Source organism: Cebus imitator, unplaced genomic scaffold (assembly GCF_001604975.1).
Source record: "Cebus imitator isolate Cc_AM_T3 unplaced genomic scaffold, Cebus_imitator-1.0 Scaffold238, whole genome shotgun sequence".
In the NCBI taxonomy this organism is placed as follows: domain Eukaryota; kingdom Metazoa; phylum Chordata; class Mammalia; order Primates; family Cebidae; genus Cebus; species Cebus imitator.
Genome location: NW_016107553.1, coordinates 1,843,626 through 1,856,392, shown reverse-complemented (window position 1 = coordinate 1,856,392; position 12,767 = coordinate 1,843,626). Strand labels below are relative to the sequence as shown.

The following is a 12,767-nucleotide window of genomic DNA, read 5'->3' as shown; positions in this document are numbered from 1 at the left end:
ACACACACACACACACACACACACACACACACCCCTGGGAAGAGCGAAACTCTATCTCAAAAACAAAAACAAAAAAATGTCACACACACACACATTATAAACACACCTGCATGCACGTACTCGGGCCGAGGTGGCTCACGCCTATAATTCTAGCACTTTGGGAGGCTGAGGTGGGCAGATCACGAGGTCAAGAGATCGAGACCATCCTGGACAACATGGTGAAACCCCATCTCTACTAAGAACACAAAAATTAGCTGGGCATGGTGGCGTGCACCTGTATAGTCCCAGCTACTCAGGGGGCTAAGACAGGTGAGCCAAGATCGTGCCACTGCACTCCAGCCTAGTGACAGAGACAGATTTCGTCTCAAAAAAAAAAAATGACCAAGAAATTAAATTGGCCTACTGGAGCTTGCTCCAGCAAATACTTTCAAAATATCCCCAGGGTTGAAACAGCAGGTCAAAACATTCTGTATCTACTAAGCAACCTTGAGAAGCAAGGAACTGAGGGAGGAGAGGATATTCAATGTTTAGCACTCTTGAACAGAAGTATGTCTGAAAAGAGATCAGTGACACTACCACAAGTTAGTCTTCATCACATGCTTTATATGTAACACCAGTTAGAATAGAAAGGTCTTCTGAGAAGTCTACACATCAATAAAATATTTTTTAGCTCTGCAGGCTCATTTAAAGTCATGCCATCATTATTCCTTTACCACAAAGTAAATATATGACATCACTTATTTTTTCTTTTTCAGAAAACACAGGGAAAAACACTAAGTTAAAATACCTTTTGGGTTTTTTTGGTTGTTATTTTTTGTTTGTTTTTGCTTTTTTTTTTTGTTTGTTTGAGATAGAGTCTCACTCTGTTGCCCAGGTTGGAATAAGTGCAGTGGTGCGATCTCAGCTCAATGCAACCTCCGACTCCCCGGTTTAAGCGATTCTCCTGCCTCAGCCGCCTGAGTAGCTGTGATTACAGGCATGCGCCATCACGCCCAGCTAATTTTTGCATTTTTAGAACAGATGGGGTTTGACCATGTTGGCCAGGATGGTCTTGATCTCCTGACCTTGTGATTGACCCACATCAGCCTCCCAAAGTGCTAGGATTACAGGCATAAGTCACCATGCCCAGCCACCTTTTGTTAAACTATAAAGCTATGAAGCCATCTCTGTAGAAATAATTATTATTATTATTAATGTGGTAAGTAACAAAGTTGGATAATTCATAGGGTATTCAGCATTACCTGTCTAGGGCACCTTCCAGGTGTTCATGAGAAACATCAAAATAGTAATTGGTATGCTCTCCACTAGTAAAGGCATTTGAACTTCCTGCATGCTCACTGAGAAACTGGCTGTATTCATTTTCTTTAGGATATTTCTTTGTTCCCAAAAAAAGCATATGTTCACAAAAGTGACTTAAGCCAGCAATATTTGGAGGATCTGACAATGAACCTGAAAGAGAAAACACATATGATAAGTCATTGTTTTATGTTGAAAGCTAGTAAGTAGAGATGATTTGTAGTTCTTGTTAGCATGACAACTTCAACCATATAATCAGAGAAAGTTAAGCACAAGCTACCCAAAATGGTATTATTTAGAAGGTAAATCAGAAGACTTGTAAGCCAGAAGGAAAGTCAGAAGACTGGTTTCTATCGCCTGCTCTTGACATTAATTAGTTGGTAAACTTGGGCAGGTTACTTAGTGTCTCTGAACATTAGTTTTCCCACGTGCTAGAGAGGAAGAAAGAGCTAGAATCACAGTTTTAAGAGATAAAATTTTCTCATTATGGTTTCATTGCAGGAGGCCCTACAGCACAGTGCTAATAGCATGCGTTTGAGGGTTACCAGCTCTCCAGCTATGAAATGTTAAGCACAATACTTTACCTGTCTTGCCTCGATTGCTTCAATACATAGCCATCTTAGAGGGCTGTGTAAGTACAAATTACGTGACACTTGCAAAGCACTCTGGTAGTCCAAAGCATTATGGTAGGGAGTAATTATTTGTTCAATATTACCTTATTTCCTCAGTTCTAAAATGCCACTAAGTTAAATAAAACCTTTTCAAAGAGGACAAAAACAAACACTGTTCCACTAACTGTACACATATATAACAAACAACTCAGCAGGGCGCAGTGGCTCACACCTGTAATCCCAGCACTTTAGGAGGCTGAGGTGGGCAGATCACCTTAGGTCAGGAGTTCCAGTCCAGCCTGGCCTACATGGCAAAATCCCATCTCCACTAAAAATACAAAAATTAGCTGGGGTGGTAGTGCACGCCTATAGCCCCAGCTACTCAGGAGGCTGAGGCAGGAGAATCACTTAAACCCAGAGGTGGAGGTTGCAGTGAGCCAAGATCGCGCCACTGCACTCCAGCCACTCCAGCCACTCCAGCCTGGCGACAGAGCCAAACCCCTTCCCCTCCCCCCCCAAAAAAAGAAATATGATATTAAATGTACCAAGGTGAAAAAAATCAGAACAGTTCCTGTAAAGGATAGGAATGAATTTTGCTGCTAGGTCACCTTAGGTGGGAAGCTAACAAGATGTCCTTAGGAAATGTAAGATTATTTGACTGAGACAACTGTAGGTTACCAATAGCTTTAAGAGGGTTCTGGTGTAAAATAAGGTACATGGAACCAGTAACTACTGAGTATTTAGACATGTATGGAAAGTTCTGTAATAAATGTCAACATTAGGTCAATGAAACTAAACAAAGCTTAATTCACAATTTTAAATTGTACCTATGTGCACATCAAGTGCTGCAGATGACTTATCTGTGGTGGGATCGCTGACAAGAAGTACTTTGATACCATTGGCCAGCTCTAGCCCTCGATATTCTCGCTTGTCTTCAGGAGACTTGGTAATATGATTTCCTATTCTCTTGATGGCTGAATTATTCATTTTGCTGTAAGTCTTTTTTTGGAAGCTGAAAAGAAAAATATTATTAATTGTTGGATTGTAACTTTTTTTTTTTTAAGGACAAAGAATAACATCAAGCAAACCCATATAACACATCATCAGATTTTGATGCTGGAGGAAACCTTTTATAGCCACTCTACAGGATGCAATCATTGCTTTCCTGCCTCTTACTCCTCATTTTTTCAGAGAAATGCTAACAAAATTGTTTTCATGGAGCCATCTTTGTATCTAAAAGAGCACATGGATAGGGATTTGAGACAGCGTGGGTTAGACCATGTATTGATCTGTATGCAGAACCAGAACAGAGTTTTCGTTTTTGTTTTGTTTCAAGACAGGGTCTCACTTTGACACCCAGGCTTGTACGCAGTAGCGTGATTTTGGCTCACTGCAGGTCTCAACCTCCTGGCCTCAAGCGGACCTCATCCTCCCACCTCAGCCCCTCCAAGCAGCTGGGACTACAAGCACGCACCACTATACCCGGTTGATTTTTTTGTATATTTTGTAGAGATGGGGTTTCGACATGTTACAACACAGTCTTGAACTCCTGAGCTCAAGCCATCTATCTACCTCGGCCTCCCAATGTGCTAGGATTACAAGTGTGAGCCACTCTGCCCAGCCTAGAATAAGAGTTTTCTTTCACACTATTTCAGAGGTATCTGCTAGAGTAAGGTGAGATATTGTGTAAGAACTATTGCTCGGTCAGGCCAAACATTGCTCAAATTGATGATATTGAAAGACAGGGTAGATGTGGAGCTCGCAGGTCTGATACACACATGCTCAAAACATAGGGAACCACCCCCAATGAGGAACAATCTTGTGAAATCCTAATATAAAATAACACACCCATGCTGTCCTAGGACGGTAGCAACAACAAGGACATAAAACAAACAAACAAAAAGTTGCAAGGACCCTAAGTAATTTTTGTAATCCGCCGAAGGGCTGAATGCCAGAGCAGGAAAAGTCTAGCAACCTTAACAGAGATGTCAGAAAAATTATCTTACAAAGGGCTTCCTCCAACAGTTTTTTTTTTTTTTTTGATTCAGCTTGAACTCAGTGGACCCCCTTCTCCTTCACATAGGATCCAGTTTATATTTATATTACTGCTTAACTTTATTATATCATCATATCCTAAGTTTTTTTTTTTTTTTTTTTTTAAAGACGGGGTTTCACCATGTTGGTCACACTGGTCTTGAACTCCCGAACTCAGGTGATCCGCCTGCCTTGGCCTCCAAAGTGCTTGGTTTCCAGGCATAAGCCACCATGCCTGGCCCCTCGGAGAGTCTTCCTTCTTCTCTAGAAAGGCTAGATTACAGTGATGGGAAAGGACTATCAATACACAGAATCCTGTAGGGATTTTGGTTGGTATTAGTGCAGTGAAGGGACTTTCCAGAGTCCGGGGTATGCACGTTTTTTTAGAGTAGGGTAGATGTTACTTTTGTCTGTACTGGAGACTGCTTAGTAGACAAAAAAAAAAAAAATTGAACCTCCTACTACTGGCAGGTTATATACTGCCAGTATATAATGGAGTAAAGCCAAAAACATATCTGAAACTACAGAGGAAAAATAACCCTCTAAGAGCATATTTGCTTCTTACCTTCAAGACAAAATAAATAGATCTGACTGTTTCTCAAAGACTACAGCTGGATTTAAAGGTAAATAAGAGGGGGAAGAAATAGGCATACAATTATTTTAAATATTTTTTTGTGTCAAAATTTCTAGAAATTGAGAGAAGAAAAACATCGTTTGCTTTCACCATTATACTTTCTTCTCTGAAATCACCTATAACTATTCTTCTAATTTGCATAATAATTGATAAACCAAAGGGGTTTGTTGCTATTAAGACTGTCTCCTAGTTTCCCTAGATCTTTTTTTTTTTTCTTGCCCTCTCTAACAATGCTGATAGATCTTTAAAGGAGAAAAGATATGAAATTTTACAGATCAACATATCATACTAAATGTATAATACTGGATTTTAAAATCACATAGCACTTTACAACAAATAGTGCTAATGGTCTTGCCCTACTTATAGTAAAAACAATTTCTTGAAAAACAAAGCATAATAAAATATGATATTAACATATTGGGGCTATAAGGTCACTATTGGAAAATTCAAAAGCAAATTGAAAGTGAAAAACCATTATTAACAATGATTTTGGCTGGGCACGGTGGCTCAAGCCTGTAATCCCAGCACTTTGGGAGGCCGAGGCGGGTGAATCACGAGGTCAAGAGATCGAGACCACCCTGGTCAACATGGTGAAACCCCGTCTCTACTAAAAATACAGAAAATTAGCTGGGCATGGTGGTGCGTGCCTGTAATCCCAGCTACTCAGGAGGCTGAGGCAGGAGAATTGCCTGAACCCAGGAGGCGGAAGATGCGGTGAGCCGAGATAGCGCCGTTGCACTCCAGCCTGGGTAACATAAGTGAAACTCCGTCTCAAAAAAAAAAATTATTTTCTACCTCATTAGCCATAAGCCACTTAAAATTCGATGTTAAAGAACGATGAAAATATCTGAGTGCAAAGTCTAAAAAAATGCTGTTTGTGGAAAAATAGTAATAATTCTCAGGGTGACAGGAAATGGTCTATTTAAGACTCCAAAGAGGGGTACAAGGAACTTCAGCTAACAGTCCTAGGCCGGGCACAGTCACTCACGCCTGTAATCCTAGCATTTTGGGAGGCCGAAGTGGGCAGATCACCTAAGGTCGGGAATTCAAGACCAGCTTGGTCAATATGGTGAAACCTCGTCTCTACTAAAAATACTATAAATTAGCCAGGCGTGGTGGCGGGTGCCTGTAATCCCAGCTACTTGGGAGACTGAGGCAGGAGAAGCGCTTGAATTGGAATTCAGCTCTTCAGTAGATTACAAAAAACGGTCCAGGAGGCAGAAGTTGCAGTAAGCCAAGATCATGTCACTGCACTCCAGCCTGGGAGCCACAGAGTGAGACTCCGTCTCAAAAGAAAACAAAAAAACAGTCCTGATTAAGATATTTGGCAAAGGACAATCTGTTTAGTCTACATCAAATGCCTTCAGTGTGTACACAGTTTGTTTAAAAATAATATTGAGTTCGATATAAATTAAGCTATTTTTTAAAATGAGTCCCACCCTAGCAGCAACATAACACTAAATAAGCCACAAAGCAGTCTCCATTAAGACCCCCAGAAAGAAAGGCAGTGTTAAAACGGCAGCGTTAATAAGAACCTCAGTGTGTACCAAAGAGAATGCCTGAACTTACCCCAGGCAAGGGTTGATCTTGTAGTGATAGTTATAGTCAATTTCCTCTATGGTACTTGACCCAGTTGAGTTTGACTTAGATAACAAAGGATTACAAATGATTAAAATGTAATAACAATGATGATGTTGATTGTCTAAAACTTCTGTCCAAACCACAACTGTAAAGGGGAGATGAAATATAGCTCACTTTGGAAGTATAAATCATCTTACTGTGTGAGAAGTTAAAAACTCTATATGAAGATAAACACCTCAACTTATCTGCACTTTTTTTCCAGGTTTCAACTTCCCTTGTCCAGATTTTTATTATTTTAGACAAAAAATATTAAAATTATAAAACACAGAGTAGGATGTAGGTAGACAGAATACCAAGAAATTGAAGTTTCCAGCCCAGTAAGAACTATTTACAAATGATCAGAGTCCATCACAGGCATGGATATAACTTATTTGGATGCTGAGTTGTGCTGGATTAATATTCCTGATGTGGTTGAAAGTAGAGATGGATTTATTCTGTAAGTCACATATAAAAATTAGTCCAACTACTTTTGTACAAAGAATCAAGGAAAGCACAAAAGACAAAATAAAGAAAAAGACAAAAAACAAACAAAAAAAAACAAAGAATCAAGGAAAGCTAAAAATTTCCAAGGTGACAATACTCCCTAATCAAGTATCATGACTTCTTAAGGAAGTAAAATACCCCAAAGAAACAGTAGCAACATTTTCAAACAAAACCTATTCCTGGCATTCCTATGCAATACAAAGACTGGGTTTACCTACAGCATACGCATCAACACTTCCTACAATGATTTGATTCTTACCTTCTGGAGAAGTGAAGACAGTGACTGGAAACTCTTCCTCCTCTGATGATGAATTCATCAACAGCTTGCCTGTCTCTGCATTTATACACCTGTCTATCTACCTCAGATCATTAGCATAAAGCCTTCTAGAGTAATTTTAATTATGGCAAATGTTCTCCAATAAGCAAGCATACTGACAATTTAGATGACAAGCTAGTGTTAACTCAAATGCTTTCCCAGACATTTATATTTTTAACTTGTTAAAGTTAAAATTTTAGGAGCAATAAAATTACTTTCAATTCTAGGGATATCATTATACACTGGTAACCTCATAAGGCACAGAATTGTCTGTTTTCAGCACTCTGATAAACCGGAGAGATATTTAGTAGTTACAACACATATTCTGTCATTTTGTTCAGAATTTAAAACAGTGACTATAATCACAGAAGACAAAAGCTGGAAGAGTCACTAGATGTTATCTAGTCTTTTGTAGTTCATGGACTGGCTACACTGGCTTCTCCTGGGAGCTTGTTAAAAATGCAAAATATCTTGTTCTCTAATCTTGCCTTCAAAAAAAAAAGAAGAGATAAAAAGAAAATTTTAAAAATGCAAAATATCAGAACCTACCAGAGACCTACTGAGCTATAATCTGCATTTTATTTTATTTTATTTATTTATTTATTTTTTTGAGACGGAGTTTTGCTGTTGTTGCCCAGGCTGGAGTGCAATGGCGCGATCTCGGCTCACCGCAACCTCCACCTCCTGGGTTCAAGCAATTCTCCGGCCTCAGCCTCCCGAGTAGCTGGGACTACAGGCATGCACCATCATGCCCAGCTAATTTTTGTATTTTTAGTAGAGACGGGGTTTCACCTTGTTGACCAGGATGGTCTCGATCTCTTGACCTCGTGATCCACCCGCCTCAGCCTCCCAAAGTGCTGGGATTACAGGCTTGAGCCACCGCGCCCGGCCCTAATCTGCATTTTAACAAGATCACCAGGTAGGCTAGATCCCCCACATCTGACATACAAGGAAACTGAACCTCAAGGTGTTTAATAAATCAGTTCCCCAAGATCATACAACAAAAAGTTATAACCAAACTCGGCTCTTAACACCCAGTCCTCTGTCCAGCCTCCCCTCCATATTCAAACAAACATTTAAGGAAGTCTATTAAGGTCCAGGCATCACACTGTGCAAAGATGGGTACACCAGAGTCCTTGTTTTGAAGGAACCTAGACTAGTGATGAAGTCAGACATGAAAACAGGTCATTATCTTGTTTTTCTTGTTTTTGAGATGGGGTTTCACTGTCACCCAGGCTGGAGTGTAGTGGCACGATCTCAGTTCACCGTAGGCTCGCCCTCCCAGTAATTTTTTGTTTTGTTTTGTTTTATAGACAGGGTTTCGCCATGTTGGCCAGACTGGTCTCGAACTCCTGGCTTCAAGCAATACACCAGCCTTGGCCCCCCAAAATTATAGGCATGAGCCACCACACCTGGCCTCTAGGTTGTGTGTGTGTGTGTATTTTTTTTTTTTTTTTTTTTTTTTTTTTGTTTGGGGTTGTTTTTTTTTTTTTTTTTTTTTTTTTTTTGTAGAGATGGGGTTTTGCCATGTTGTCCAGGCTGGTCTTTCAAACTCCTGGGCTAAAGTGACTGCTGCCTTGGCCTCCCAAAGTGCTGGGATTACAGGTATGAGCCACTATACCCAGCCCAGGTCATTATCTTTTAAGTGTGGTGACAAAATTGTCCCTGGGGCACTATGGGAGTAATAAAGGGGATGCACCTAACCCTGTCTAGGATGGGGGAGTAGAGGCACACCAAATAAAAGGCAAGGGGACAATCAATCAAAGTAGAAGGGAATACATGAGTGAAGCCTGACAATGAGGAAAAAGCATGAGGAATGTAGTGGAAAAACAATAAGTAGTGCTAATGAACTACAACAGGAACTCCAGGTAAAGATTATGGACTAAGACATGTAAAGGCATAAATTTCAGGTCTGCAAAAACAAATCCCCAAATATAAGGTCATTTCCAAATTCCATACCAAGAGTAAATTTTACTATGTAAAGAATCTTTTATTCAGATGACCTTTTGGTCTTTCTCATCTCTCTTTAAAGTGTTTCACAATCAATATAGTAGCAGATTGGGAAATTTTACTTTGCTTTTTGCTTCCTACTTACCTCCATTGCTCTCTTACAAATTTAAAGTCAGACCTGATTTAGAAATAATGACCTATATATCTGAATGGGTGAGTGATCATGTTAATGGTGAATTACAAACCAAAACCTCCCTTCTGTGGAATCCATCCACCCACTCTCAAAACCACAGGTGGAAACCAAGCCCTCTGGAACTCATGCATGTGGAGGAGGAGCCCAGAGAGAAAAGGCTTGGAATTCAAACCACACCACAGACCATTCCCACTTCCTTGCAGAACACAGAGGTAAATAAGCAGAGGGGTGACAAAATAGTGGTGGTATGAGCCCTCAGAGGCCTCAATATATTAATGTTTAAGACCATATATCCCAAGTTCTATTGATGTTACATGAACTAAAAAATAACAACACATCTTAGGGAACCATCTACCCAAAGCTCTTCAGTTATAGAGGCAGGTATACCTCACTTCATACACCAGCTAGATCATCAAGTTGGGTACAAAATAAAATCACATCAGTTAAATCTTGTTCACCCTCATGTTTTGCCTTTGCGCCAGGCAGAATATCAGCTATTGTAACTCTATCTCCTGGCCCTCTGGAAAGGAGTTTATGATCAACAAATAAACCCTTAAATGAAGTAGGGTGGCTGCAATTTAAAGAAATTCTAAAGCAGTATCATTTTAGAGAGAAATGCTTTTGCAAATGTTGTTTTAGTTTGATGCATGCATATCAATGGTTGTTCATTCCAAAAGTGACAAGTTTAACACCAAACACTTTATAGAAACGTTATAATAAAGTTTAAGCAAAGGAACAAAACCTCTGTTTTAGACCTTGTGCCACAGAGATAACTATAGAGTTTCTTACAGTTGTAGTTTGGGTACCAAGGGTGTTTCACAAGTATCCTTCTTCCACATGGAGTTTTTAGGGCTGTTAAAAAATGTGAGATACAGGTTGTGCACGATGGTTCACGCCTGTAATCCCAGCACTTTGGGAGGCCAAGGTGGGCAGATCACCTGAGGTCAGGAGTTTGAGACCAGCCTGACCAACATGGTGGAACCCCCTCTCTACGAAAAATGTAAAAATTAGCTAGGCATGGTGGCACATGCCTGTAATCCCAGCTACTTGGGGGCTGAGGCAGGAGAACTGCTTGAACCCAGGAGGCAGAGGTGGCAGTGAGCCAAGATCGTGCCACTGCACTCCAGACTGGCTGGGAGCAAGACTCCATCTCAAAAAAAAAAAAAAAAAGTAAGATAGAATACCATTGTACAAATCTAATCCTAACAATCACTCTCATTTTTTTTTAAGTGGCATAAGGTTTATAAACTGCTGTTTTAATCTTTCCATTCTCCCTAAGTGGTGGGTCGTAATAGCTGTTCACAGTCATCCTCTTCAACTTCAAATGAGAAACAAAAGCTCAATGCTTCCATACTAAAGCACAATCAGAAAGAAAAAAAAAAATTAGTAGTTAAGTGACTTGCCCAAGGGCAGGCTGATTTGTGGTAAAGCTGGAACTACAGAGAAAGAGGAAGCGTGGGAAGGGGAGGAACAGAAGGTGGTGCTGAAGGAAATCATATACTATTTTATTCTCCAGCTCCTGTTTATCACCCTCACAGTCCTTCCCTGGCCCCATTCTTCTTTCCTTACAATCCCAAATAACAAAAACCAGGCAACAAAAATTAAAGAAGGTCAAAATAAATACTCCAAGGAAAGTTTTCAGTTTTTTTACTCCTTCCTCTGCATATAAAACAGAGGTAGTAAGGAGAGTCTGGAATGCTTCTAATCTACCAAAGGAGTCCCTTAGCTAAGAACAATACTTGGCAGGATTAAATGTATAACAACTTTAAAGCTAGAGAGTATATGTACAGAACCGTCTCACGCATGAAAGGAAACATAAAAATAATTATTACAGCCGGGCGCGATGGCTCACGCCTGTAATCCCAGCACTTTGGGAGGCTGAGGTGGGTGGATCACAAGGTCAAGAGATCGAGACCATACTGGTCAACATGGTGAAACCCCGTCTCTACTGAAAATACAAAAAATTAGCTGGGCATGGTGGTGCGTACCTGTAATCCCCGCTACTCAGGAGGCTGAGGCAGGAGAATTGCCTGAACCCAGGAGGCGGAGGTTACGGTGAGCCGAGATTGCACCATTGCACTCCAGCCTGGGTAACAAGAGCGAAACTCCGTCACACACACAAAAAAAATTATTATTACAGTAGACATGAATGGGTTAAGTATACTATTTTTTAAAAGTATACATTAAGCCACATGAACAGAAAAAAAGAGGAAAATCATAATCATCTTGGTAGGTGCAAAAAAGTATTTAAATTCAACAGTCATTCACGTATTTTTTTAAAGTCAGCAAACTAGAATTAGATTTCCTCATTTAAAAAAGAGTATCACAAAAACTATAGTAACTATCATACTCAATTGTATACTCAACAGTTTACATTACAAACAATGCAAACAATCTCCCCACCCTCCCCCACCAATAGGACGCCACTAACACTTCTTCTATTACAACATTGTATTGGTAGTTCTAATCAGTCCAAATAAACCAAGAAAAAGAAATAAAACACATGAAGATGGGAAAGGAAGGAAGAAAAAAATTAACATGATTCTCAAGCAGTATGATTGCGTATGTAGAAAATCTCAAAAACCTACTGACAACTTCCATTTCTGGGTAGGATATAGCAGTTCACAGCAAACTAATTCAACTTCAACAACTAAAGTACAAATTACATTTGCAAAGATTTTGGAAAGTTGTACAAACAACAAGAATTGGACAAACTACAATTCCAGAGAGGCAAGCACCCTCTGAGGTAAGCTGATGATAATCATCCATTTTCTTCTTTGGGAATATCTGCTAATTCTTAGTGCAGATTGAAGATAATGCTTGCCCTAAGCAAAGGGACTCAACTGGAGGAAGAGATATCATTGAGGCTTCAGTAGTAGCATGAGGTTGGTGTAACAGATTAAAGTTCCGGCTCAGTGTGGTGGCTCACGCCTGTAATCCAAGCACTTTGGAGGCCAAGGCAGGCAGATCACCTGAGGTCGGGAGTTCAAGACCAGCCTGACCAATATGGTGAAACCCTGTCTTTATTTAAAAAATAAAAAAACAAAAAATAAAGTCCCAAGAGGTCCCAAATTTGCAACTAATTTTCCCAACAGAAGATTTTCTAAGATACTACTACCTATTTACCAGAATGGCTAAAATGAAAAAGAGGGTAAATATCAAGTGTTAGAGAAGTTAACAAACTCTCACACACTGCTATGGAAATGCAGTTTGGTATGGGTACAACCATTTTCAAAAACTGGCACTATACACTAGAGCTTACAGTATTACCTAACAATGCTAGTGACAGATAAATAACCCAAATAAATGCATTTATATGTTCACAGCAACACAATTCAAAACAGCCCAAATTAGAAATGATCAGATGACAATTAGTGAAATGGAGGAGCCGCCGTGGCTCAGGCTAGTTGTCCTGGCGCTTGAGGAGGCCAACCTGGGCAACATAAAGAACCTCTCATTCATTTAAAAAAAAAAAAAAAACCAGTAAAATAAAAATTGTACAATAACATAAAGAAAAACATACAGCAATAAAAAGGAATAATATGGAACAAAGCAAAATAAACATGAATCTCACTAATATAAGGTTGAGTGAAAGAAGCTAGACACAAA

At 39.7% G+C, this 12,767-nt stretch overlaps 1 protein-coding gene across 3 annotated transcripts in view; it reads right to left on the bottom strand.

Annotated features, from left to right (window-relative positions):
• IDE (insulin degrading enzyme) overlaps positions 1-12,767 on the bottom strand; it is a 127,086-nt gene that overhangs the window by 76,298 nt on the left and 38,021 nt on the right. For 2 of the 3 annotated variants that reach the window (XM_017498187.2, XM_017498188.2), the window contains exons 2-3: positions 2,735-2,919; positions 1,242-1,449 (exon numbers count right to left, since the gene is read on the bottom strand). In XM_017498187.2, coding sequence (XP_017353676.1) covers positions 1,242-1,449; positions 2,735-2,919 — 393 coding nt within the window. Of the gene's footprint in view, positions 1-1,241; positions 1,450-2,734; positions 2,920-6,144; positions 6,302-12,767 lie in introns of all 3 variants that reach the window. The other variant, XM_037727732.1, reaches the window with a different exon arrangement.